The following is a 27,384-nucleotide window of genomic DNA, read 5'->3' on the forward strand; positions in this document are numbered from 1 at the left end:
GGCTCCCTGCTCAGTGGGGCGTGTGCCCCTCTCCCTCTCCTCCTCCCCCACTCATGCTCAAGTGCTCTGTCCCTCTCTCAAATAAATAAATAAAATCTTGGAGGAGGAGGAGGAGGAGGAGGAGGAGGAGGAGGAGGAAGAAGAAGTAGTTCCGGGAGGGTTCCGGGAGGGTTCGAACAGAACGGTTTCGGTGGGCCCCAAGCCCGGGAGGGTAAGGCAGTGGCAGTTCTGCCGGGAAGCCCCGGGAAGCCCGGAAGCCCCCCCCCCCGCCCCCAGCCCCCCCACCCCCACCCCCACCCCCCACCTCGGTTGGGTTGGACAGGGCTGGGTGAGCGGGTGGCTGCCCGCCGCACCTACTCATGCCCACTCACCTGTTATTACAATCTCCTGTGATGGTTCGGTAAGGACTGTCCTTGTCACATTGCACCACAGCAACAGGGGCACCACAGCCCACCTCCCAAGACAGTGCAGTCAAGTCCAGGTTGGGGTCTGAAACAGAAGGGGTTGAGTTCTTTCTCCATTCTGGGGCACTGGCGGGAGGCAGGAAACGGAAACCAGAGGTGAACTTAAATTTCTTGGAATACATGTCTCTGTTCTAGTTTAGCCAATTCTCAGGTGACGTCTTGTTCAATCCTGACGACTCATTAAGGTAAGAATTTTAATCCCCGTTTTACAGATGAGAAACTGAGACCACAGTGCTGGAGAGACTTGCCCAGGGCCATACAGATAGTAATTGTGAAAGTCCTCAGAATCGTAAATGATTCTTTGTTTATCAGGTCATTCAATTCATGAGATCTTTCTTTTAGAATGAAAATACCCCCTGAAAGGTTAAGCACCTGTTAGTATGAATTAGTTTGATAAGACAGATTTTCTTCTAAAGCTTCACTGGCATCTAAACTATCAAGCAAACAGGAATCTAAGGAAGATGTTGGGAAGGAACAGAGAATTTGCCCACGCAGGAATTTGCCCAAATCCTAGGGAGTTATCTTTCCCGACTTGATGTTTTCTCAGGGAGAACCTGCAGCCTCTTCCTCTGGTCTAGACCAAACCCCTTCCTTTCTGACCCTCCAGGAGCTGTGACATTTGGTAGGGGTGGGAGTGGAGGGGTTGGAGGAGGTCATGATCAATCCATTAGTTCATTGTTTCAGCTCCACATTACCCCAAACTAGATGGAAATCTCATCTCCTGTGACCTAATCCCAGTAAATCCCCCTGATACAGGTGGCTTAAATGTCTCCTTTATAGGCGGTAGTGGTGGCACTGTGGTTTGGGACAGGGAGCCCATGTTTATTGACTTTAGTACTTCCTCTGGACAGAGGCCTTACAGATGGCATTATACAAAGAGCATGAATATCTCCTCATTTGGATTTGGCAATGTGACCATGCTGGGCCTGCGTTCGTTTCTCTGCAAAAAAAAAAAAACGTCCCATGCTGGCACAGCTGTCCTCTCTGCCCTCCTTGCTCTACAGGTCTGCGATTCTGAGAAGGGAGAGCTGAGAGTGCCCATCCCAGGAGGTGCTCCTAATAGAGAATGCAGTTTTTGGAGGCCTCCATTCTCTCCTGCAGGGAGATGGCCCTTTCCTGCTGTCAGAGGGTCAGTGGGTTTTCTGTACCTGTGGCATTGGTCAAGGCCACAATCTGCCTTAGCCTCTTTAAGGACTCCTCCCACACCTGCCCGTTGCGGATGGCTGTACGTGCCCGGCCTTTGGCATGTTTGAGGTACTCCGAGAGCTGTCGAGTGGTGGGCCCTTCGGAGCTCATGGCAGTCTTCAGCCTGCAGTGGAGAGCAATGGGAGAGTCAGGACCAAGCCCTCCAGCTCCAACCCTGTGGAAGAGGTGTGAAGTGACAGGTGTCTGGGGAGGAGCCGCAGGTGTGTGTGTGTGGGGGGGGGCGGGGGGCAGCACGCAGGAGACAAGCACGCCCTGTGCTCTTTTCTCACTCTTCCCCCTAATGCCTCTGGAAAATCTCTTCTGGGAGGAGGAAACATCTTTATGTGTCTGGTTCTCAGGGCAGGCAGATGAAGGTGAGCACTTCCTGAATTAGAATCAGAGGCTTGGGGCTCCTGGATGGCTCAGCAGTTGAGCGTCTGCCTTTGGCTCAGGACATGATCCAGGGGTCCTGGGATTAAGTCCTGCATCACACTCCCCACAGGGAGCCTGCTTTTCCCCCTGCCTATGTCTCTGCCTCTTTTGGTGTGTCTCTCATGAATAAATAAATAAAGTCTTAAAAAAAATTGGAGGCTTGTAGCTGTGCTGGCCAGGTCAGAGTCAACTGGGGAAACTTAAAAACACCCAAGCCCTGGATATACTGATACAGACTAAGGAACTTCTAGAAATAACAGGCATAGTGGGCCTGTAGTTATTCCATTGGAAACATCCTTAATTTCATCTGGCCCTAGAATTAGCGTGAAGTTTGCTTAGATGTGGGCTGTAGCATCATGCCTCTTGCTGGCCATTTTTGGGGCAAGATGTTCAGCCTTTTTACTCTTAATTTCCAATGTGTAAAATGAGAAGCCCAAATCCCTGCTCCTAAGAAGTTTGTGACAACACAGAGTGCTTATTGCAAGTTGGTATCAGAAAAGTCCCCCCATGAGAATCCCCCACCCCATCCCTGTGCCTCAGTCTCCTTGGGTGGAAGAAGAAGGGTTCTGTGAGATTATGTCTATGGCTCTAGACTCTGAAATGTTGGAAGTGGCTCAAATTCTCACAAAATACAGCTCTATTTTGAGGGTACCATTCACTGGCTGCAATACCTGGCCTGTCACTATGGATCAGGTTCTTAGCTGTTCCAAGAGTGAGATGCATGATGTCTCAGCTAAGGGACTTCCTGGGCAAACGGGACAGGCATAAGGACGACTGTGATGATTGCGCTCCAATCAGCAGGCCTACCCCCAATCAGCCTTCCCCAACCACAATAAAAAAGAACCCAAGAAAAGAAACCAGACTGTCTTTTGGCTGCTGTTGCAAGAGACAGTATGGCCCAGTGGCCCAGAGCACTGTGCTGTCCAATATGATGACCGCTAACCAAGCATGGCTATTTAAATGGAACTTCATTAAAATGAAATTAAATTTAGTTCCTTATTGGAACGAGCCACATTTTAAGTGCTCAGTAACCATAGTTAGTGGTTCCTGTATTGGATGGCACAGATATAGAAAATTTTAGCATCACACAAAGTTCTATCAGCTAGCAGTGGCCTAGAGTTTGAGCTTAGTAAGCAAGACCGTACCCTGGCTGTTTTGACTCCTGCCACTTACTAGTTGTGTGCCTCTGCGCAAGTTACTCAACTTCTCTGTACCCAGTTTCCCTATCCATAAAATGAGGATAAGGACAGTAACCTTAGGTTGAACCAGGCTATTTGATCATTTCACCTCAACAACAAGCTATTTCATGTAGTTGGAGTCAGCACTTCATAGGATTTGGGGGAGGAAGAAATGTAAAGCAGCTAGAGCTGCATCTGGCATAGAATAAGCACTCAGGGTATGTTAGCATCAGCACCACCATCCTCATGAGCCAGCACCCAAAGGGTTCCCCACCCCATAAACAAGGTGAGTTGTTGGGCCTTGTAGGGCTCCATCTGGAAGGTCCCATGCAAGGTTTCTCATGCTGCCTTCTGTCCTTCTCTGCCCTGAGCTCTGTGTGGCTCTCCTGCCGGAATGCTGATTCCCTGGAGACTTACCTCCTACTTTGCTCAGGGTTCGGCTCCATGGGGGCAGTCAGGGTTTGGGAAGAGGTCTTTATCCATCTCCCTACCTCCACCCTCACGCTAGCCACCATCACCTCTCATTTAGACAGCTGCCACAGCCTCCTGACTGGGCCCTTGCCCTTATTCCCATTCCTTTCCCCATCTCCTGACCATGCCCCACACAGCTGCTGCGGTGAACTTTTTAGGAGAGGCAAACCATGCCACTCTGATTAAAACACTTCATCGACTCACCCTGGGACCTGGATGAATCCATCAGTTTACTGCACACATGCTCCTATGTGCCTTCACTGACTCTGTCTAGTTCCAAAACATTTTCATCACCCCCAAAGGAGACCGCATACCCATTAAGTAGTCATTTCCAATTTCTCCCCTGCTTCCCACCTCCTCCCCACACCCATCAACCACTAATCTGCTTTCTGACTCTATGGCCCTCAGGATCCATCTCTCTCTTTCACCTCTATGTGCTGCCCCTCGCCTACCACTTCCACCAGCATTGGCCTTCTTTCTGTTTCCCGAGCCCCCTAAGCTCTTTCCTGCCTTTGCACCTTTGCCTTTGCCCCTCCCAGACCCTGGGATGCTATCCCCCTGGCTCTCCTCACGGCTAGCTGTTTCTCATCCTCCACCAGGCTTCCTTGATCCCTGACCTAGAGTAACTGTTTGCTCTGTTTATTCTCTTCACTATCCTGTTCACAAACCATGACTCTTTGGATTGTTTGTGTCATGTAATGAGATGTTAATGTGTGATTCTTTATGTCTTTGTGAGGCCCCTAAGTCCAAGAACTAACCAGTGGGGATGAATTCCAAAGTGGGGCTGGTCATCCTGTACACAACCTGCAAAGGAGGTGATGAACACTAATTTTGTGGCTTTTACTGTATCCCCACCTTGGGGCTAGAAAAGGATTGAAGTTAAGGAGGGAAAGAGATTTTTCATTTGGAGATGGTTCCTGAAATGCCAGGCACTTCACTACTGCCACCATGGGGCTTCTTCTGTGCTTTAATTCTGGTGACAAGGATCTCAAAAGGAGGGCTTGATTGTGTGTCCTAGAGTCCTGGCCAGTGGTTGATATCTGCCCAAAGAGCCTAAAGAAGTGCTGTCTGGCACTATGCACCTGATAGAATTTGCCAGACAGGGCAGCCCTGGGCAAAATCCACATATCCTCTGGCAGCAGGGCCAAGCTTTTAGTCTTCTGAAGCCTGCTTAAAAGAGACCTGGCTCAAGAGGGTATAGGGAGGTGAGAGAGTAAGCCAGATACTTCTAGGCTAAGGGTTGGCAGTGTAAGCTACTGGCCAGAGACTTCTCTGGGTCAGGGAGCTGGCAGCAGAATCTCTGAGAGAGCTGACAAGTGCCCAAGGTGGGGAAGAGCTTCTGATTCCCACAAAGCACTGTTATGAGGTGACTTAGACCTTGCTCTCTGGTATCTCTCCTCCCTTCCCCAGCCTAACCCCTAAAGAATCAGAAGCCTGTGCTGAGGGAAAGGGAGCAGCCCAGGAAAGAAGGATGAGCCGACTGTGCTCCCTTTTCTCACTGAAGCCTAACATAGCTTTGAGCTGAGGGAGGCAAGAAACTCTGGGCTTTGCCTTCTTATGCTGACATTTGAATTCCTGAAAGGACACTGTTCTTTGGACTAGAAGTGACCAGAGCACATATTGTCATCTAAAAGTCAGGATAAACAGTTTTGGGACTGCTTAAGAGTTCATTCAAAGGCCAAGGAGGAAGGAAGCCTCCATTCTAGTGCAAAGGGACAGCAAGAGGAAGGAATAAGGCTGCCTTCTGCTCAACACAATGGTTATTCTTGTTTGTCTGGCTTTAGCTGGATGGGCTTCCTGAGGGCAGGGATGCAGTCTGCATTGCTTATTTTGGAGATCCCAACCCCTATATGTGATTGGACGGTGGCTCACTCTGCTGGTGACCCCTGTGGGGGTCACCAAGCACCCTTGGATCTTTTTATGGGGTTGGGGTGCTGTGTCCCTAGCTGCCCTGGATGCAGCTGCTGAGGACTCACACCTGAACCCTACTTGTGTGATTACTAGCCAATCCTTGCTTAACTTCCTCCTTCGACCTCTGCAACTCACCCCCTCACTTCATTTACAGCTTTCCTGAGAGCACTTCTTAATAAGTCACCTGCACATGAATCTACGTCTCAGTTTCTACTTCTAGGGAATTGGACCTAAGTCAGTCCATATGAGTTGAATGAATGGAGAAATTCTACCTACAAGCTTTTTGAGACTGAAACGCATGACCCCGGGAAACATTCGGCCACATGGAAGAAAGTGCTTATAGGATTAGATCAGACATCTTCTTCGAGGTGATTTACAGGCTACGGATTTTAGGACTTGTGGGATATTACTCTGAGGTGGGGTGGTGGTAGCACAGCTTGTATAACTGCTTTGCTCACTGGCTTGTCAAGGCTGGCCTAGATGTGCTTGTCATTAGCAGGAAGCCTAGGAAGGGAGGTATGCTCTGTGTGTGTGTGTGTGTGTGTGTGTGTGTGTGTGTGTGTGTGTGTCACATACCTGGTCCGGGATTCCAGGAAGGCCTTGTTGACTTCGACCTTGACCTGACTCACAGCATCAGAGATGGCAGCAATCTTGGTGGTCTGTGCTTGGAGGGGGAGGGACAAGGAGCAGAGTATCTGACACCCTTCCTTCGAGGTACTCTCTGCTTCTGTCTCCCTCTTTCTCAGCCATTCCCTCCACCTCTCAAATCTAAGCAGGCAGAAGATTGAGATTAGGACACATTCACAAAAATCTTCAAGGAGAAAAAGCACAGAATGGGAAGAATGCTCTCCGATCCTCCTTAAGATGTCAACATTGCTCCTCAGGAGTCCACTAGAATACCCAGGGATAGGATTAAGCTGTGTGACCATTCAGGTTGATTCGGGCTACTGGGCTGCAGGGATCTTTCTGGTTCTTGATGAGGTAGTTGCTTAAGCGAGTCCATCAAAGGGCTTAGCTGATCAGGGCCCTGAAGTAGAGAAGGGGATGGTATAGGGTGGAGGCAGGATTTCTTGCTTTCACTTGCATTGGAGTCTGGAGCATGGGGGAGAGGCAGGATACATTCTCTGAACAAAGGAAGTCTACTGGGTTAAATGGTGTCCCATCAAAATACATGTCCAGCCAGGACCTCAGAATGTGACCCTATTTGGAAATAGGGTCTTTGCAGATGTAATTAATTCATAGGAGGTCATAAAGGCACAGGATCAGCGTGAGCAAGAGGAGAGGACACACAGGATACACACAGAGAAGTGTGTGAAGACAGGCAGAGATTGGACTGATGCAGCCATAAGCCAAGGAGTGTCAAGAATTGCTGGGGCCACCAGAAGCTAAGAAGAGGCAAGGAAGGATTCTCCTCTAGAGCCTTCAGAAGAACAGGACCCTGCTGACACTTTGATTTTGAACTTCTAACCTCCCAAACAGTGGGAAAATAAATTTTTGTTGTCTTTTTTTTTGTTTTGTTTTTTAAGATTTGTTTATTCCAAAGAGGGTAGGGGGAGGGCCAGAGAGAGAGGGAGGAAAAAATCCTGAAGCAAAATTCCCACTGAGCATTGAGATCAACGCGGACTCTATCCCAGGACCTTAAGATCATGACCTGAGCCGAAATTGAGAGTCGGCCACTTAACCAACTGAGCCACCCTGGTGCCCCTAAATTTCTGTTGTCTTAAGCCACCCAGTTTGTTATAGTAGTCCCAGGAAACCTATACAGGGGGACACTTACCATTTGTGACCAGTGCTGCAGCCTGGAGCCAGGTCAGGGAAGCTAAAAGAGCTGGGAGATGGAGAAGGACCCGCATTGCTGAAATGAGACCCAGGATCATGTGTAAGCCTTGTAGAGCTCCAATGGGAGCTCTACAGAAAGGGATAGTAAAGCAGAGAAGGCCCAGGGAACAGCAGATGTCCTCATATTGGAGCAGAGAAGGGGAAACTACAATAACCAAGTCAGCATCTACCATCTGTGCAGACCCATGCTAGCTACTGGCAGATGTGTAAAGAGGCAGTGCTGGAAGGGAAAGAACTCAGGCTTCGGGGTCAAGAGGTCCTGAGGTGTAGTTCTGCATTTGCTATAATAATTAGCTCTGTGGCATCAGGCAGGTTACTTAACATCTCTTGTCCCCTGGCCTGTCAAGTGAGGGGGTCAGACCAAGTGATTCAGGATGTCTGATTCTGCCCTGACAGCCTGTGACCTGAAATCCTGCACCCATCTTGTCCCAGGTGTGAGAAATGCTGTTACCAGACCTGGAGCATGTCTTTGGAGTTCTCCTTCCTCCTTCCCCTGAGGATGTGTTGCATCAGACACTCATCTCCTCCCTTCAGAAACCAGCAGGAGCTTCCCACTTCCTCAAAGAGCCAATATGGGAGCACAGGAATGAAAGTTACAACAAAGCTCAGGGTTCCCCCGAGCCCACAGCTGTGTCCCAGTCTGCCAGGAGAGATTCCAGCACTTAGATTAACCACTTCATTGTGTGTTTTAACCCTGGGCCTAAATCATCAGACTAAAATTCGTGCAGCTTTTTTTGCTGATAAGAGGCTTTGGGGCTTAGAGTGTTCATGAGGTTTGGTGGAATAGAACCAAAATATCTTTTGAGGAGCTTCTACCTCCAACCCAGGGGAGCACCCATGGCATGCAGATGGAATGATCCTGTCTGTGCTTAGTCTGTGCTCTTGACAGACATAGGCTCTTGACACTTGTGAATCTCTTAGATTTCACAAGTGAGTACAGATTCTCCCTTCCGTATGCATTCACTGGTTGGATTCCAGAAACACCCCAAGAAGAACATCTCAGACTGGCTGTCCCCTCTGTATCTATTAGAAGCTTCCTAAGAGAAATTATGGTTCTGGATCTTTGCCTGAGAGGCCACCCAGGTGGTCTTCTGGACACCCTCCGGATACTCTCCCCTTGAATTAGGCCAGCCCAGAAGAGAACTGTGTATCTAGAGGTAATTTCAGTCCACACTCCCCCAGTCTTTCCCTCTGTCCTTTTATGATTCCCTTACCAACTTTTATCTTGTATGAATATATAGTTTGTAAGCTAACTTAGAAAAAAAAGGCAAAGTATAAATATATACCTTTCTGGCCAAGATTCTTCCTGGCACTTTTATTTTTTTTCCAGGAGGAGTTCTCAAATAATTGGCCCTCAGTGAGATCCTGTCTTACACTTCTATGACCCCAAGTAGAACCATAATCCTCCTCTTTGTGACTTGAGGAGACCATTGAGCCAGCAGAAATCTGCCCTTTCAGGAACACAAAGATGATGGCTTTGGAGTAAAAGGTATTTTTAAAAATTCTGGTAAAAGCTTCTAACATAAAATTTACTATCTTAACCATTTTTAACCATCCAGTACAGTAGGGACAAGTATATTCACATTGTTGTACAACAGATTTCTAGAACTATTTCATCTTGCAAAACTGAAACTTTATACCCACTGAAGACCAACTCCCTTTTCCCTCTTCTCCTAGCCCCTGGCAACCACCATATCATTGATTTTTAAAGAGGGCTGATGGCCGCACAAGTATTCATTATACTACTCTTTCAATGACTAATAATAGATTAAAAACAAAAAGTAAAACGTTAGTCTATGGAAAAAAGGCATCATCTGAGATAGATTGAGGAAGAAAAATATAGCTGAAGACATGACAGTTGAGAAATCTGAACAGGAGAAACAACTTTGATGTTCATTTGTCTTCTTTCCTTGGAATCCCCTTTATACTCCCCTCAGTGGGAAGTAGGAGAGGGACCTCAAGGCCAAAGCCAAATTATTTTCCATGTCTTGGCCAACTTCCCTGGTACATGTGAAGGAAGGATGTAGGACAGAAAGCAGAGCCAGGCAAGCAAGTTCATGCCACTGCCCTGGAAAAAAGGTGTGCTAAAAGATCCTGGAGGATCTTTGGACCTTGTGGGGACACTGTAGCTGGAGCCAAGCAGAGCAGAGAGTGGAGGACATTGGGCTTCAGAGTGTTAAGAGGCCAACAAAAGGTTTCTTTGATGTTTGGATATTTATCAACATTCTTATCATCATGCTAAATGAAGAAATCATTTTCCAAGCCCTTTGGAAGCCTGGAAACTTCCTTGTGGCATGAAGCATTATCTGGAGACAGAGTCACAGTCTCTGCCTCTCTGATGGCAGGCTGGTCCATAATTCCTTGCCTCCACTCACACTGTCTTATGCAGAGCCCTCCCTGCTTGATGTACTAGTCATTCTTCAACAACCAGGCCAAATGCCACCTTCTCTATGAAGTATAGCAGATTTCTCCAAGCAAAGTTAAGTCATTCATTTTCCTGTCCTGCCATAGTACTCTAGTCATATCACATATCACTGTTTTCATGTTCTATTCCCCTATCAGACCCTGAGCTCCCCAACAGCTATTTACTTTTGTTTTTTCCCATGCCCAAGCCTATTGTTGGTACATAATAGGTGTTGGGTATATGCTGAATGAATGAAACTCCAAAGGCAGAGAAGTTCAGCATCTGGAGGATGCAGAGGGTGAGGGTTGTGATAGTCCCTTAGCCCACACCTTAATGTGCCTGCTATTCACCTGGGACTTTGTTAAATGCACATTCTAACTCAGAAGGTCATAGAAGGGGCTGGAGAGCCTGTACTTCCAACAGGCTCCCAGGAGATGCTGATGCTGCTGGTCTGTAGACCACACTCTGAGTGCAAAGGCCTACCAGAGACTGGCTTTCAGATTTGCTGAGAAGTCACCAAGACAGGCTGCAGGAACACCTGAGAAGGAAAGGAATCAGTAGGATTCTTTTCCATAAGTGACAAGAGCTCTTTGAGGGTGGTGGGTGAGCCAGCAGGAAAACCAACAAACACACCATCATCCCTTGAGCAGCTCCAGGATCAAGAGGAAAATAGTGAACAGAAAATACTTATCAAGATCTTTTCAGAAGAAACAATCCCCCACCTCAGCCACAGGGTTTGGGACACCCAATCACATAAAACACAGTATGATTCAACCTTCATTCTTCCAATGTGAAACCCATCTAATATTGCTCCAATTCATATGTCTTATGGAGATTCAAGTGTCTGCAAGGGCACTGAAAACACCTGGGACTAGACATTCAGGGCTAACTAGATGTTCAGATATGCTATAAATAGCAGACATTCGATGCTGGAAACAAGATAAAAATCTGAGAGCCCTGGCTCAGCAAACCCTTAAAACACTGCAAAGTTTTCACTGTAGTTTAGAATAACATGATAGCACATTGGTCTCAAGAATGCCATATGGAGCATGTGGCATTCTTGAGATGTTACTATTCTGTTACTATTTATCTGTTACTATTTATCTGTTACTGTTACTATTTATCCCCAACTCTGTGTGTTATCTCTTAGGCTTCAGTTTCTAAATGGACGGATGAGAGGTCCATGGTACTTTCTAGCCCTAAGAGTTTATGATTCTGTGCCTGTTTTCAGACTCAGAAAAGCTGCCTTGCCCCTCAATGGATTTAATCACATTCTCTCTTATGCCAAACAGGGATGAATTGCCATAGTGGCAGCCAAATCTGGCACCAGAAAATAGCCAATGAAGACAAATTCAAATGCAGTAGCAAGATTCTGAGAAGCCTTTAGGAAATTTCATCATCAACTTTGCAGAAGTCAGGAAAGATTAAAGTTAATGAATCTTACCTGCCAAGTGCCTTGGCCTCTGGTGGCAGCCAGCAGAGTTGTTCTGCTTGGAGGAGCTGGTGTTTTATAGCTTCCACCAATAATTTATTTCTGGGAAAGGCCCAGAAGGAAAGATTTTGAGGGGCTAATGTGGCTAGGAGGAGACATTCAGGTTCAGCAGGAAACACCCTATGACTCCAGGCAAATGCACAAGGAAACTGCGGTGATTGGTTGATGCAATATCACTGACTGAGTAAGTAGAACCCCTTCTTCCCATTTGCAAGGTTAAATACATGGTCTGCTGTAGTCATGGAAGGCAAAACTCCAAACTCTGAGCATGCTTGTTCCTCTTAAGCCCTTTGTGGGATCTGAATAGCTCTTAAAATTAGGAACAATTGAATGGCTCTCTTCCCCATTCATTTATTCACTGCCCTTTGATCATTCCCTTACTTTTCATCCTACTTTGTAGGAGCAGATAGATTTGTCTTTTTGGATTTAAAGCAATTTTAAAATGCTGACTTTTTTTTTTTTTGTCAAAATTTCAAACTAGTGTCCCCTTTTTGGCCACCAAAGAGGTGAGAACTCTGGACTTGTTGCCAGAGTGGTAGATTAAGTCCCTGCTTCTGTCATTATATGGTTCTGGGCAAGTCATTCCATCTTCTGGTATGTCACATTCTCTAGTTACAAAATTTATAGTTGGTTTAGATGATTATTATGAGTCTATGACTTCATGTCTTCTATAGTGTGGCCCATTAAAAAATACCAATTATCTGAGATTCAAAGCCCAAATATGATATTATATACTACCCCTATCCCCAATGAGTTTGAAATTTCAAGTTCATTAGATCCACACAGGAAGGAAACAGGAAGGTTCGGAGAAAATAAAATTTCATCCCATTGTAGTTTACAGACAGACAATTTAAAACATAAGCTCTTTATGAAATTATACCTTGGGTTGAAACTACTTTGGGAGACTGTCAGAAATTCAACAACCAAACATCAAATCCCTGGGTTTACCTTCCAAAAACTGATATCCCTTTTCTCCAGCTGATGGAGTGTAGTCAAAAGCTGCTCCTCTTGTGATTTGCCCAGGCAAATGAACTGGGAATCTCAGAAAAAGGCAGCTGTCCAGGAAACATGAGTGAGGGACATCAGCCTCCTCTTGTTTTCTTTGAAAGACATTTCTGCTTCTCAGCCAAGCATTGCTTTCTTTTTCTTTTTCTTTTTCTTTTTCTTTTTCTTTTTCTTTTTCTTTTTCTTTTTTTTTTTGACCATTCTCTGAACTTTGGAACATGCTTCTTAAGGCTCTTGCTTCTGAGTTTTATGCTTTACGGGTTAACAAAGCAGTGTCTTTGGATGAATCCTGACCTAGTTGATTTTAATTGATTCGAGATGGAACTTTCTTCTAGAAAACCTGTGGGCTAACACCACTTTCCTATGTGCAATGTACAGTGAACTTCTGGAGTCAGGGTAATAGCACAAGTCAGATTTGACTATCTCTGGGCCTTTTTTTTTTTTTAAGCTTTTATTTATTTATTCATGAAAGACACACAGAAAGAGGAAGAGACACAGGCAGAGGGAGAAGCAGGATCCCTGCATAGAGCCTAATGCAGGACTTGATCCCAGGACCCCAAGATCACAACCAAAGCCAAAGGCAGACACTCACCACCGAGCCACCTAGGCACCCCTCTCCCTAGGTCTTGATCATCTTATGACAAGATATGATATGTCCTAGGCCTGACCTTTTTTGTAATGGGCAAGTATGGGGCAGTGTCAGCTACAGACCACTATGGTCCTTCCTTTGTTTTTGGCACAAAGTATACCTGGAGGCAGTCACAGTGGACATATAGCTGGCTTGTGGCTAATTTGTGTTTTTAGAACTTAGCTGACATGTGATGACATATTTTCATGGACTTATCTCAATCTAGGTAAATCTGTTTAGCAGAGTTAGTTATCTCCCTATTAGGGAATGGCAAACTGGACTGAGAAATGGAGACAGGAAGACAGGAAGTTTGGTAGAAAGCTAAAAAGGCCAACGATTCTCTTATATAAGCACAGAGATTCCAAGGTATTTTAGTAATAGAGCAGTAGCAGTTGGGAAATGAAGATAAAGTCCATCTGACCTCAGACATAGTTGGCTCTCCTTTATCACCTTCCAGAATTAGAATTCTGTTTTGTTTTTTTCATTTTAAAGATTTTATTTATTTATTTATAAGAGACATAGAGAGAAGGCAGAGACACAGGCATAGGGAAAAGCAGGCTCCCTGCAGGGAGCCCAATGTGGGACTCGATGCTGGAACTCCAGGATCACATCCTGAGCTGAAGGCAGATGCTCAACTGCTGAGCCACCCAGGCATCCCCAGAATTAGAATTCTGAAGGCTGCATACAAAATCTTTGGCTGACCAAAGGAACACTCATGGTCAGTGACAAAGTGGCCACTCTGTTTCTATGAGGTGATCATGGCCCTCACCCTGTCCCATGGCCTCCCCACATCCCTATGATTTCAGATACCACCTTCCTTGGAAGCCTAGCCAGTCCCTTCCTCAGCTGTCTGTTTGCACCCATCTCCCAGTGTCTTGGCTGTCATTCAGACCTGAGCAGGTTATTTTTTTTCTTTCTTGGCTAAAATGCATTTCCTTTTGTTATTTCTCAGAACACCAAACAGACTTCTTGTCCCCAGCATGGCTCTGTATGCGAATGTAAGTTTTTTTTTTTTTTAAGATTTATTTATTCATTTGAGAGAGAGAGAACACAGAGAGGAGGGGTAGAAGGAGAGGGAGAGAGAGGATCTCAAGCAGACTCCCTGCTGAGTATAGAGCATGATGCAGGGCTCTATCTCATGACCCCACGATTATGACTTGAGCTGAAATCAAATCTTAACCGACTGAGCCACCTAGGCACCCCTCCATATGCCAATGTTTACCCTGTCTGTGCCTCATCCATTTGTTCTGCCTTAGAGAAGGAGGAACCCAGGTACTCTGGTTTAAGCTATCCTGGCTTCTAGAGTGGGGTAGAGATGATTAAGCTTCTCTGAATGCTGTCTCTGGGCAGCATGGGCCCTTGGGAGGGATGGCACATTGTCAGGCAGCCCCCTTCAGAGCAAGGAGGGATTTGTGGAAGATAAAAATGTCTGGGATAATTTGTGTGCGTCCCTTAGCAGGCTTCATTGTCTCTCTAAGTATTTTGTAGTGGAGGATTCATTGGATTTTTGGTGGTTCCTGAGATTGACATAATATAACCCTGAATGGCAAACTTAGTATCAATGAGTTTTTCTAACTAGTCACAGCACAGCTGAGAACTAAAGGGCTGGGTCTTGTTCAGGGCCTTCCCAGGAATCTGGTGGAGTGGGAAGAATATTATCCCTTCTTTCTCTTCATCAAATGAAAATCCTTTTTTTCTTTTTCTGTCAAGGCCATTCTCCTATTTCCCACTAGTGTTCTATCTCTCCTTCCTTCCTCTTAATCTCTTGTCTTCTTGGATATTCATTGAGCACCTGGCCTTATGAATGTCTCAGTGTTTTTTTTTTCCTCTTCTTACTCTCAATCTTCTCTCTTCTTAGCTTGCAAATTATGAATTTTGGTAGGTTTGCTTGAGATGAAAAAGGCATCAGATCTGTTCCCTGCCTTGGCAGTGTAATGTAGGGATAAGGCTAGGAGAAACCATAGATCTAAGAGTTCAGCCAACTCAGTATGCCCCCAAATAAATCCAGTATGGTTGGGGTAGAGATGGGGAGATAAGCTAACTGTCATATATGTCATGAATAAACTCAGGATCAGGGCAGCCTGGGTGGCTCAGTGTTTTAGCACCACCTTCAGCCTAGGGCATGATCCTGGAGACTCGGGATCGAGTCCCGCATTGGGATCCCAGCATGGAGCCTGCTTCTCCCTCTGCCTGTGTCTCTGCCTCTCTCTCTCTCTCTCTCTGTGTGTGTGTGATAATCATAAATAAATAAAAATTAAAAAAATTAAAAAAAAGAACATGCACACACATACACGAAGCATGAAGGAACAAGTGGAAAAGTAAGGAGCACTGGAGTAAGACTCAGCAAGCCAGGTTCTAGTCTTAGCTTGTTGACCTTGGGGAAGTCACTCTTCATTTGCAGGCCTCAGTTTACTTATCTGAAAAGAGAGGTGGATCCACTCAATAACTGGTGCTTTCTGATGGCTCTGATGTTTAGCATTCCGTCATCAGATCCAGTAGGTCTTGGTACCAGTTTGCTTCTGCCCCTTTGTACAATCCTGTACAAATCCCAGATCCTCAGGTTCTCTTTGCACAAATAGGGGACCAGAATCCTATATTATTTACTTTCAGGGTCAGCTGGGAGGGGGTTTTCTTTAGTTCTGAGGAACAACCGAAATTAAAGAATGAGAGGAATCTTGTTGAGAAAGGGTAAGAAAATTTCTGCTGGGAATGTGGTCATTCTCTCAGTCACCCAAGTTAGAAACCAGAGAGTCCTAGGTGTTTTTACTCTTCTCCTCCTCCTCTTTCGGTTCTCCTCTCCCTCCTCCTCCTTTCCCTACTTCTCCTTCTCCTCCTCCTCCTTTTCTTTTTTTTTCTTTTCCTTCTGTCTCACATCTTGGTCACCAACTCTTATCCATTTGTCCTTCATAAATTTCTTGCATCTGTCACTTCCTTGCCTTCCTCACATTCTGGTTCTGCACTGAATTACCTGTTTTGCTCCAGTGTCACACCTTCTCACTGGTCTCCGTGCCACCCCTTCTCTCCATCCCCGCCCTCCTCTACACTAGAGTTTTCACCACAGAACTCCCACTACACAAAGGACAAAGTCTCAGGTTTTAGCCAAGTTTCTATCCTGCCTCCCCTTCTATCTTTCTCAGCCCATCACACATCACTCCTCTACCTAGGTTCTCCATTCCAACCAAACTCACCTACTCCTTTTCTCCAACATGCTATGCACATTCCTGCTCCTGTGCTTTTCCTTCGGCTGTCCTCCATGTCTCTTTTGTTCTCTCCCTTCTTGTCCAAGTCCAATGTTTAGCTCAAGCCCTATCTTTTCTATGAAGCCTTTCCTACCCGCCAAGCTCCCGAAAGCACTGCCAATTGGTTCTTTCCCCTTTGCTTTTCCTACTTATGATCTCTTTATGCATTTTTCTGTTGCCAAAATTAGATTATCAATATCTTACGAGCTCTAAATTATATTGGGAAATCATTAATATTTGTTTTGATTAGAAAGATGATGACAGTGATATGTAACTGTAAGTGGCTTACATTAGTCATTCAAGTTCAAGTTCTTGACTGTCAATCCTAAAGTTGGTGTCTGGAAACCATTTCCTGGCCTGATTCAAAGACTGTGACTATTTAAGGTGTAGCTTGAGGAAATCAATTCTGGGTTTTTCTCTTTTCTCCTTCACTTCCCCCAACTTAGAGCCCCACTGCCCATCCTAAGCTACACAGAAATAGAGCCAAATGATCATAAGGAACATCTGAGTCTTGGTCCTTTTATAGTTGGGAGAAAACAGCAGCTTGAATCCGTTTCTCAACTTTAAGGCGGAACTTCAACGCCTATTTCCCAGATGGCTGAAGAAACTTTCAGAAACAGCAGGACCCACGTGCCCCCAATCTTGCAGAGTTGCATCCGTAGGTGTCTGTGCTGGATGGAGGACATCTCTGAGAAGGCGCCGTGCTCCCCTGCTGACTAGCCCACCACTCGTGGGTGGTGCCTGCTGGGTGCCAAGGTGTGTACTTCCCAGACTAACTGTAAGTGGATGAGTTCTCACTACTTCTTGCTGGGGCCCCACCCAGATGATTTGGGGGTGTGCAAGGATACCATGCCCTGGAAGATTGTTGTAGAGGCTAGAATAGGGTGAGGTGCTTAAGCCAACTCTGTAATAGCATCCTTCCCACTCTGGTGGGAACCTGGGGTGGTGCCTGTCATTCTTCTTACAGTGTTAAAAGGGGACAGAGGTCTGGAGAGGGCAGTGAAAGAATCTTTACTGTTCTATCTTCTTGTTTTTCTCTCAAGAAATACAGACTTTTTGGGATGCTGTAGGATGTTCTTCTACTCTGCAAACAACAGGGCATGGGCAAGGCTTTTTATTTTTATCTTTTTATTTTTTTAAAGATTGTATTTATTTATTCATGAGAGACACACATAGAGAGAGAGAGAAGGAGAGAGGCAGGGACACAGGCAGAGGGAGAAGCAGGCTCCATGTAGGGAGTCCAATGTGGGACTCAATCCCGGGTCTCCAAGGACCACATCCTGGGCTGAAGGCAGCCCTAAACCGCCGAGCCACTGGGGCTGCCCGGGCAAGGCTTTTTAAACATCACCTCTGTGTACCTCAAACAAAATAGGACTTTGAGCAGGTACCCCTGGAAAAACCCGAGATCCTACAATTTCTTTAATAGTATCCCATTTTTAAATGGAATTTTTTAAGTTCTATTTTTTAAAAGATTTTTAAAAAAATTATTCATGAAAGACACACACACACAGAGGCAGAGACACAGGCAGAGGGAGAAGCAGGCTCCTTGCGGGGAGCCCAATGCAGGACTCGATCCCTGGATCCCGGGATCATGACCCCAGCCAAAGGCAGATGCTCAATCACTGAGCCACCCAGGTGCTCCTTTAATAGAATTTTTATTTCAGAACAGTTTTGGATTTACAGTATTACTGCAAAGATAGTACAAATTTCCATATACCCATCCTTATCCCCATACCCATACCCAGGATCCAGGATGTTACATCTTACGTCACTGTGGTACATTTGTCACAATTAATCAACCCATATGGTTACATTATTATGAACCAGAAGTTTGAGATCTTGCATTTTAACTTTAAAAAGCTTTCCTTTTGTGTCCTATTCCAGAAGTTAACTGTGTTGGTTTTTATATAAAAATTTTAAATTTACTTAACATCAAGCTGAAACAGACACCCCAATATGAGCCACATTAGCCTGTGCCCTATGTTCTCTGGGCTACTCTTGCTCCCCTGGAGAAGTGTCCAACTAGTTTGGGCAGTTGGAGTCACAGAGGTTGAGCTTGGAGTGGGATCAGAAGATCTCACTGAGTGGGTCCTAACAATCCAGGTCAGTAGCTGTCACTTGGTCACTTGGTCACTTGGCCTCTGAGCCTGGGCTACCTCCACTGGCAAAAGGGAGTGAAAGCAGCAGCCTGTATCATCGGGTGCTGCGAGGGACACCTGAGGTCATGTGTGCAGACACATAAAGCATGAATCACATGTACGAGATGGTTATCAAGATGAGTTCTTAGCCATGGTGGGTGAGCAGCCACTGCAGCGTGAGCTTGTCCTTGAGACATCACATTTTGTGCTCCCTTGGCATCTTCTAAATCTCCACTTATAATCCCTGGGTGGCGCAGCAGTTTAGTGCCTGCCTTTGGCCCAGGGGGCGATCCTGGAGACCCAGGATCGAGTCCCACGTCGGGCTCCCGGTGCATGGAGCCTGCTTCTCCCTCTGCCTGTGTCTCTGCCTCTCTCTCTCTGTGTGTGTGACTATCATAAATGAATAAAAATTAAAAAAAATAAATAAATAAATCTCCACTTATAGTCCCAAGGAGGGTCCAAAGCTGAAACTAAGAAAGGAAGCTGCTTAAATCCTGTGTCCTCATTGCTGAGTTGCATGTCACAGAGGTGAAAGAGGGAAATGGCAAAAAAATTTTTTTTTGGCTTTTACTGTTGGACTTCCTGTACGTCTTAGTGACTGTGGGGACACCCCCTCCCCAAATGGCCTGCCTACTGTCTGATGAGAAAGAGAGAGGTAAAGGGAACCAGGAGGACCATCCTGTCCCCCAAGAAGCCAGCTCTTGGTTTTGGGAGATGTGGATGTTCATGGCCTAGGGACAGCAGCTGGCCCAGATAGCTGCCCTTGAACCCAGCAACCTGGGCTAATGGCTCCCACCTCTCAGAAGTCCCTGTGGGCCTGGCTTCTGCAAAGCTGGTGATGCCTGTCTCCTGGAAAATAGCTTTGCAGGGTTTCCTAGCCTTACATCTTAAAACCAGCCTGCAATGCCAATAGCAACCTATGTTTTCTCTCTTCTCTTTTGACTGCAGACCCTATGAGGCCCACCTAAATCAAAATACCTGGGCCCCTGAGTTGATGGCCTCACCATTACCCTCTCCTGTTCAAACCCTGGAATTTCCCCCCTGGACTCTAGCCCACTCCCTGGGGCACTGCTACTCCTGATAATTTAATTCAGTTCAGTACAATTCAAATAATTATGCATTGAGCAATTGTTTGGGTTACCTGAGGATACAAAGATAAATTGAGTCTGGGTTCTTCCTCTTAGGAAGTTCACTGGTTAGTGGAGCAGAAAAACATATAAAAAGATAATTGTTCATTTATCGAGCAAGTGCCTACCATGTGCTGGGCTCTTAAGTTCTGGGGATGCTTTGTGACTCAAGATTGATAGGATTTCTACCTTCATGGAACTTGACAGTGATTTTTAAAAATTACACGTTAAAAAAAAAGATTTTATTTATCTATTTGAGGGTAAGAGAGAGCACAAATGGGGGGCCAAGGGGGAGGGAGGAGCAGGCTCCTCACTGAGCAGAGAGCCCAATGTGGGGCTCAATCCCAGGACCCCAGGACCATGACGTGAGCTGAAGGCAGATGCCCAACTGAGTGAGCAACTCAGGCACCTTTGTATCACACTTTTAATTGTGTAACTACAACTGTGAAAATGGCAGACAATAAGGGAACATATGCTCTGAAGGCATGTGGCAGGGGCCTAACATAGATGAGGGTAAAGGAAGCTGCCCTGAGCAAGGGGATGTTTGAGGCAAGTATGAAGGGAAGTGGGCTTAAGTAGGGACATAGAGGAGTAGAAGGAAGATGTCAGACAGAGGTGGCACACACTGAGAACAGCCTTGTGCATTAGGAAGACAGTGGAGGGACATATGACCCAGACTGATGGGACTGTAGGCAGATCACCCAGAAACAGCCGTCAATCTGCCTACTTTCTTCCTTTAGGCCTGTGCCCACCTGCCAAGACAACTGCCAGGGCCAATCTCACAGGCCTCCCCTAACACTGGCATCTTTCCAGGCTCTCATCAGTAGCGCATCATGGTCCTCACTAGATTTTGCTTCCTTCCTATTCACGGGCCCTTCTCTGATCCCCTGAAGTGCCATGAATGTCCAGGCTCTCTCCAGCCCCAAGGTCTAGGACCAAGTCTCTGCCATCTCCACAAACCCTTCCCTATGTGACTCTGTCACAAGAGAGGATATTGGTGATAAGCAGGTAAGAAAAACAGGAATCACTGTCTCTGATTCTATCCTCCTGGAATTTATTAAATCTACAAAATAAAACTCTATAGCCTCAGATTAGGGCTCTGCAACTCTTGCTCACAGCTGCATCCGGAGCAAGAGATCATGGCTCTAACAAGCCCAGTTTGGATTATTCATGTTTGTGGGATATTTTCAATGTGTCACACAAGCCTAGATTTCCTTGCTATTTTTGTCTTTTGGAAAATTCTCCAAGAAACCCATGGTGGAAGTTCCTCTTTTCAACATAATTATGTTGTAGCACAGTAGGTTGATGGAGCTCAAGAAATCAATAATGTAGCTATTTTTAGAGCACAATGGAAGTCACTCTGCAAAAGGATGGAAAGAAAATGCCAACTCCCTAGGAAAGGGAGTGAGTGTAAATGTAGACTCTTAAAACAGGGAAATGTTTTGACCTTGTGTTGTTTACCATGTAAACACAGTGGGAGAATCACTGTCAACCTGGCTTTGTCCCATCCTGATTTATATTTGTTGGACTCTTGAAAAAAAGGAAGCTTAGAGTTTGAAATACATTTAGGAAGCTTCTGTTCTGGTTCAGTAGTTCCCAAAGACTGTCTGATTTAGTGGGAAGCTTGTTAAAAATACACATGTCCAGGCCTTGCTTGCTTCTGATCTACAGAATTTGAATCTCTGGCATTGGAGCTAAAGAAGCCTTATTTCTAATAAATCTCCTGGGTGAGTCTGACATGCACCAGGTTTGGAAACGAATAACCTAGTTGAACTTTCTACCTATCATTGGATTTCCCACTGCATTCCGTATACTCAGAGTGTGGTCCAAGGACCTGCAGCACTGTAATCTTCTAGGAGCTGTTTATCAATACAGAATCCCAAGCCCTATCCCAAACTTACCAACTCAGAATCTTCATTTTTCACAAGATCATCAGGTAATACCTATTTACATCAAAGCTGGAGAAGCACCACTCTTCCTCATCCTTGACCATCCTTGATCATCCTTGATGGCCACCAAGTCACAGCTTAAAACCCCTGGGTTGGGGACCTCATTGCTTTACATAGCAACCTGCTTCTTTGCTGGGTGCTTCTCTCTTTTCCTTTTTTTTCAATTAAAGTTTAGTCGACAGATCAGCTGGTTCTAATTATTGAGCAGCTTTTTTTAAAATAGTGAGTTCTCATTCACCATTCACTTGTATTTTCTATAAATATGGATATGGGCACATTCTAAATATGGATATAAATATGGGCACATTCTAAAAAGGTGACCAAGATAGATACAATCACATTATTACAATTTCAGTTATTTCTTTATTGCAGTTCACAGAGTGAGAACCTTTCTTAACAGAAATGTATTTTCTTCTTTCTCTGTTTTCACACAGGCCAGTGTGAGGCTAAGAATGTCTTTCATATGGGACGCCTGGGTGGCCCAGCAGTTGAGCGTCTGTGTTTGGCATGATCTTGGGTTCAGGGATCAAGTCCCACATCGGGGTCCCTGTGATGAGCCTGCTTCTCCCTCTGCCTTTGTCTCTGCCTCTGTCTCTGTGTCTCTCATGAATAAATTAAAAAACCCTTAAAAAAAAAAAAAAAAAAAAGAATGTCCCTCATAAAACCCTACCCAGGGCTGTAAGTTGCTAACATAGTCCAACATCCTGAATTTTCTCCACCATCCTCCTGATGCAACAGCCTGCATGGTATATGGTCCCTCCTCAAGGGTATATTGGTTTAACTCCTTGCTGTTCAAAGTGTGGTCCATGGATCAGCAACACTGGCATCATCTGGGAGTTTGTTAAAACTGTAGACTCTTGGTCCCCCACCCTAGACCTACTGAATTGGAATCCTCATTTGAACAAGATCCCTAGATTTTTTAATTTCCCATTAAATTTCAAGAGGCAGATAAACCAAGTATATCACAACCACCCAAAAAGGATTGCTGACTTTCCAGCCCATGACCAAGCCCATCTCTTCAGATCAGCCAATTCCATCAGTTTAAGATCTGTTCATTGCAACAGTCATACTTATTGCCACCAAATTCTGCATTACCTAGCATGTATTTGCTGGGTCCAAGTCACCAAAAATCCAACTCAAGTTAGCCTAATTAATAGGGAAATTTTCAAGTTGGATGCTAGATACACAAGTAGCCATTATACTATTTGTTCCATATTTCTATTGTTGTAACTTTTTTCATTGAAGTAAAATACACTCAACATAAAATTTAACATTTTAATCTTTTAAGTGCACATTTCAGTATTATGTGCGTTTACATTATTTTGCAACCAATGTCTGTTCCGTACTTTTGATCATCTGAAATATATATATAAAAGAAAAAACTCTAACAGGAAGTCTAGAGATAAGACAGTCTTCAGGGTTGACTTAACTCAATGACTCTGACTTCCTTTACCCTTCCTTTGGAGATAAGATGGCACACAACCACATCCAGAGAAAGGCAGAGAATCTCACAGAAGAAAAAGAAGAGCTTTCCCAGAAATCTTGGCAAGACTCTTTTCACATGTCATTGATCTGAATTGGATCACATGCCAGTCTCTTAACTGGCAAAGAGATTTTAAACCTCATCAGATTATTGTCTTAGAAAGGTCACTCTAGTTTCAGTATGGAGAAGAATCGAGTGAGGACCAGAGACAGAGAGGTTGGGTGGTATCCAGTAGGCAAGAGCTACTGGATAGTGACCAGTGATCCTGGCAGTGGAGAGCCAGAACAAGATTCCAGAGATATTTATATGGCAGATTAACCTGACTGAGACCTTAACTCTATTTTCTTCTGTTGAAAGAATAAAAGTATTTTTCCCTCCACCCTCCCTCAAGAAAGCAATTAAAGCTTGTGTCTTGGTGGATTGAATTTTTCTTGCCTCCTGGGAAATTAACAACCCTTTGTTTTACACAAGGAAGCAAATAAGCCAACCATTCACCCACCCACCCACCAGGAGCAGCATTACCACCACCACCACCACCACCACTATACCCAACAAACCTAGCTCGCAAAGGTTAGGGAACTCCATTGAGGTACTCAGTGCAGAAGGGACAGTAGAGAGGAAATGGCTTGGATTCTTGAAGCTTGAAGGGCTGGAGGGATTGCTAGTCACCTGGGAGATGCAGGGCCCAGAAACAGGGAACTGTAACTCCCACTCAGCTTTCCCAGATGGCACAGGACTTCTGATGAGTTGGTACATGGATACCTGGGACTAATCCCAAAGGCTGGCCATCCTGGGGACCAAGTTAGTCATGAGGAAGATGGGCATGATGAGCACAAAGTAGCTCACTCCTGTGAGAGAGAAGGCCATGACTATCCCAGTAATGACGACAATGGAGTGGATGTCCTTCCAAGGCCCGGGGACATGACTCCAAGTCCAGCAAGCAGGAAGGGCTGCCAGTACCAGCTGACACTGGATTTCTCATCAGCTTTGCTGAGTGGAAACTTGGAGTGATCCAATTTAACCATGCACACTATTGTAATAATTCACATAATACAGTTGAGAATAAATATGATGTATACCATGCTCTACCACCCAGCTTCACACTGTTTCCTCTGCCTGGATGCTCATTCTCCAGATATCCACATTGCTTGCTCCATCACCATCTTCAGGTAGTTACTTAAATATCACAGTTTCAGTGAGTGTTTTTATGCTTTCCCTTAAAAAACATTTCAAACTCTTCTCTTGGCATTCTTACCATCTTTCCTTGCTTTAATTTTCTTCATGGAGCTGACCACTCTATATTGTACCATGTTTTACTTTTTTCTTTACTATCTACCTGGACCATAATGTAAATTCCATGAAGTCAGAGACTGTATGTCCCTGGGGCTTAACACAGTGCCCCACGCGTAGAAGACCAGCAATAAATATTTGTTAAGTTAATGAATGAATGAATTGATGAATTGTGGAATAAACTCATACCTACCACATTTTAGGGGCTTGGACAGCATTGCTAAGAATCCTTACTCAAAGCAAGTTGCATCACCCCCTAATTTCAACCCCAGTAGCTGTGGCCAAATGATTTTTTTGAGAGAATAGCCAAAAACTCAACTCAAAATTATTGTGTAGCTATGAATATAGACTTTCAAAAATTCATTGCTGATTCAAGGAAAGTCAGTGGGCTTTAATATGATTAAACTTGAAAGAAGCCTGCAGGTGGCAGAAAGTTCTGCTGCTTATTAGAATTTTTTGAAGACATTAATTTCTTTGCATTTCTAGGAGGATACCAAGAAAGAAAGGAGCATGGAAGGCGAATTTTAAAATCTCTATATTTCTAAAAATGGAAACTTCTTGGAGGGGGAGGGGCTGTAGAAGCTGATGTCATCAAGACTCCTACAATTCAGAACACTCCTATTGCTCCAAGCCTTGACACAACACTGAAGACCTGGGCTAACTTGTAGGGACTGTAGGGAAAATGGGGCTGCCCAAGATAAAAAGCAGTTAATAATCAAAAACTGAGTATATTTCTTGGGAAAAGGCATTTGAGATCTGACTAGGGCATATGAATGAACTGCTTCAGAAGCTGAGTACTGGGTACTGCTGACTTATCTTATTCTCTTACCAAGTCTGGTAATGTCAGTGTGCAAATAACCATGTGGTACCGCCTATTCCACCCATGGGTACACTGCCTGGAAGAGACTAGGGAAAGATAGGGATGGCCTGAGTAAGTTGGCCTAGGTTTAGCTCCACTCCCATACCAGTGTTTCTTAGGATCACCTCCCTCAAACTTAATTATAACGGATGCTGTTGGTGCCCTGCCCCGGTCCCCTTGACCAGCTGCTGAGCATATTGACTGTCAACTGCTTACATGCACACCTATCTCAGGATTGCTCTTGGCTGATGGGTGTTCCCTAGCCCAGAGGTGCCTAAGAAGTTCCATTTTGCTTCTTTCAGGGAGTCAATTCTTTAATGATCCCTGATTGCTTTGTAATACAGAATGGTATGGTAGTTAGAAACCAGGGTCTGGGTATGGGAATAACTAATTGGCCTATCTTCAAGTCTGTTGATTCCTTCTTCTGCTAGTGCTAATGTCCTACTGAGGCTCTCCAGTGAATTTTTCACTTCCTTTATTGTTCTCTCTGACCCCACCAACCCCAGAATTTATATTCTTTTAAAAAATAAGTTATATTTCTTTTTTTTAAGATTTTATTTATTTATTCATGATAGTCACACAGAGAGAGACAGAGAGGCAGAGACACAGGCAGAGGGAGAAGCAGGCTCCATGCAGGGAGCTCAATGTGGGATTCGATCCCGGGTCTCCAGGATCGCGCCCCAGGCCAAAGGCAGGCGCCAAACCGCTGCGCCACCCAGGGATCCCAATAAGTTATATTTCTTTATTGATAGTCTCTGTTTGGTGAGACATCATTCTCATACATGCCTTTAGTTCTTCAGACAGTTTAGTTCTTTGAACATATTTATATAAAAATTATTTTCATATAAACATTATACATATATGTCTATCTGTCTATCTATCTATCATCTTATATACATATATATAGATGAGAGATTCAGGAATCATGTCTTTCCTGGATATACACACCACCCTGCACATGTGTGTTGCCTTCTAGAATTCCAAGATCATACCACAGCTTTTGAAAAGTTTCATGAACATTTATCAGTCTCCAGTTTTTCCTTTCAAGTTTTTTAGTTAGTTTCTTGTTTGTTTCAGGTATTATCATCACCTCAAATGGCTGCAGTATTCAACAAGTGCAATACTGAACAAAAGCAATGTTGGTGCTTTTGACATTCCCCCTCAGGGAAAAGGCTGTTCACTGTAAGCTTGAGCTGAGGAGAGGAAAGAAGGAACAGGACAATTAAGATGCCACACATCTCATTGTTCCTACTGAAATTTGGCTGTTTTGCTTGAATAAATGCTCTTTGGATTATTGCATGCTTTTGGTTAATTTCCAGATTTCTAAAAAAGTTGATTTGGATAAATGTTGCCATTTACTGCTTTTATGAAGAAGTCGGTTTTTGAGATTCTTCCTCCACCATTCCAGAAGTAGTTTTTTTTTTTAAACTGTCTTTGTTTTCTATTTAACTGATTAATGCTCTTATATTTATTATTCTTTCCCTGCTTCTTACTTTGGTTTTAATTTTCTTCCTAGTAATTATTATTATTCCTAGTAATTATTATTTCAATCTAAATTGAAATTTAGATTACTGATTTGAAAGGTTTTTGCTTATAGAAGCATTTTGTTTTACATTTTAAAAAGACTGATTGATTGATTTGAGAGAGAGAGCACAAGCTGGCAGAGCAGCAGGCAGTGGGAAGGGAGAAGCAGGCTCCCCGCTGAGCTGGGAACCTGATGTGGGGCTCAATCTCAGGACTCTGGGATCATGACCTGAGCTGAAGGCAGACACTTAACTGACTAAGCCACTCATGAACCCCAGAAGCATTTTATGCTAAATTTCCCTTGAAGCATACCCAACATTTTGAGGCATTGTATTTTCATTTTTATTCAATCCAAGATATTTCCTAATTTCCATTATGGCTTCTTCCTTGAAAAATGGATTGTTTAGATGTTAAATACTAAATACTTGGAGTTTCCCAGATAACTTTGTTTTTGATTTCTAGTTTAATTCTGTTTTGGTATTGGAATGTATTTTATATGATTTTGATCCTTTAAAATTTATTAGACTTGTTTCATAGCCCAGAAATGGTCTTATTAGTCAATGTTTCATGTGCACTTGAAGAGAATATGCTTTCTGTTGCAGACTGAAATATTCTACAAATGTTGATTAGGTCAAATTGACTGATGATGTTGTTCAAGCCTTCTATAAACTTACTGGTTTTCTCCCCACATATTTTATTATTTACTAAGAAAAAAGTATTATATCTCTAACTATAATTGTGGATTTTCCTATTGCTCCTTTCATTT

The 27,384-nt window shown here is 44.4% G+C and overlaps 1 protein-coding gene and 1 long non-coding RNA gene across 8 annotated transcripts in view; one reads left to right on the forward strand and one right to left on the reverse strand.

Annotated features, from left to right (window-relative positions):
- Positions 1-12,403, reverse strand: part of LPO (lactoperoxidase) — a 27,520-nt gene extending 15,117 nt beyond the window's left edge. Inside the window, exons 1-5 of one of the 5 annotated variants that reach the window (XM_077852534.1) lie at positions 12,325-12,403; positions 7,419-7,496; positions 6,218-6,305; positions 1,613-1,773; positions 372-489 (exon numbers count right to left, since the gene is read on the reverse strand). In XM_077852534.1, the coding sequence (XP_077708660.1) occupies positions 372-489; positions 1,613-1,773; positions 6,218-6,305; positions 7,419-7,494 (443 nt within the window). In that variant the 5' untranslated portion in view covers positions 7,495-7,496; positions 12,325-12,403. Of the gene's footprint in view, positions 1-371; positions 490-1,612; positions 1,774-6,217; positions 6,586-7,418; positions 7,588-11,328; positions 11,542-12,324 lie in introns of those variants that run through there. The other 4 variants (XM_077852535.1, XM_077852533.1, XM_077852532.1 and 1 more) reach the window with 4 other exon arrangements.
- Positions 288-27,315, forward strand: LOC144286282 (uncharacterized). 3 transcript variants are annotated; one of them, XR_013354324.1, is made up of 5 exons: positions 288-649; positions 1,469-6,009; positions 8,811-8,969; positions 16,775-17,004; positions 26,172-27,315. It is a non-coding gene; the product is annotated as an uncharacterized LOC144286282 (long non-coding RNA). The 3 variants fall into 3 exon arrangements; XR_013354322.1 differs by lacking the exon at positions 1,469-6,009; XR_013354323.1 differs by lacking the exons at positions 1,469-6,009; positions 26,172-27,315 and adding an exon at positions 21,897-22,644.
- The last annotated feature ends 69 nt before the right edge of the window (positions 27,316-27,384 follow it).

This window comes from Canis aureus, chromosome 16 (genome assembly GCF_053574225.1).
Source record: "Canis aureus isolate CA01 chromosome 16, VMU_Caureus_v.1.0, whole genome shotgun sequence".
NCBI lineage: Eukaryota > Metazoa > Chordata > Mammalia > Carnivora > Canidae > Canis > Canis aureus.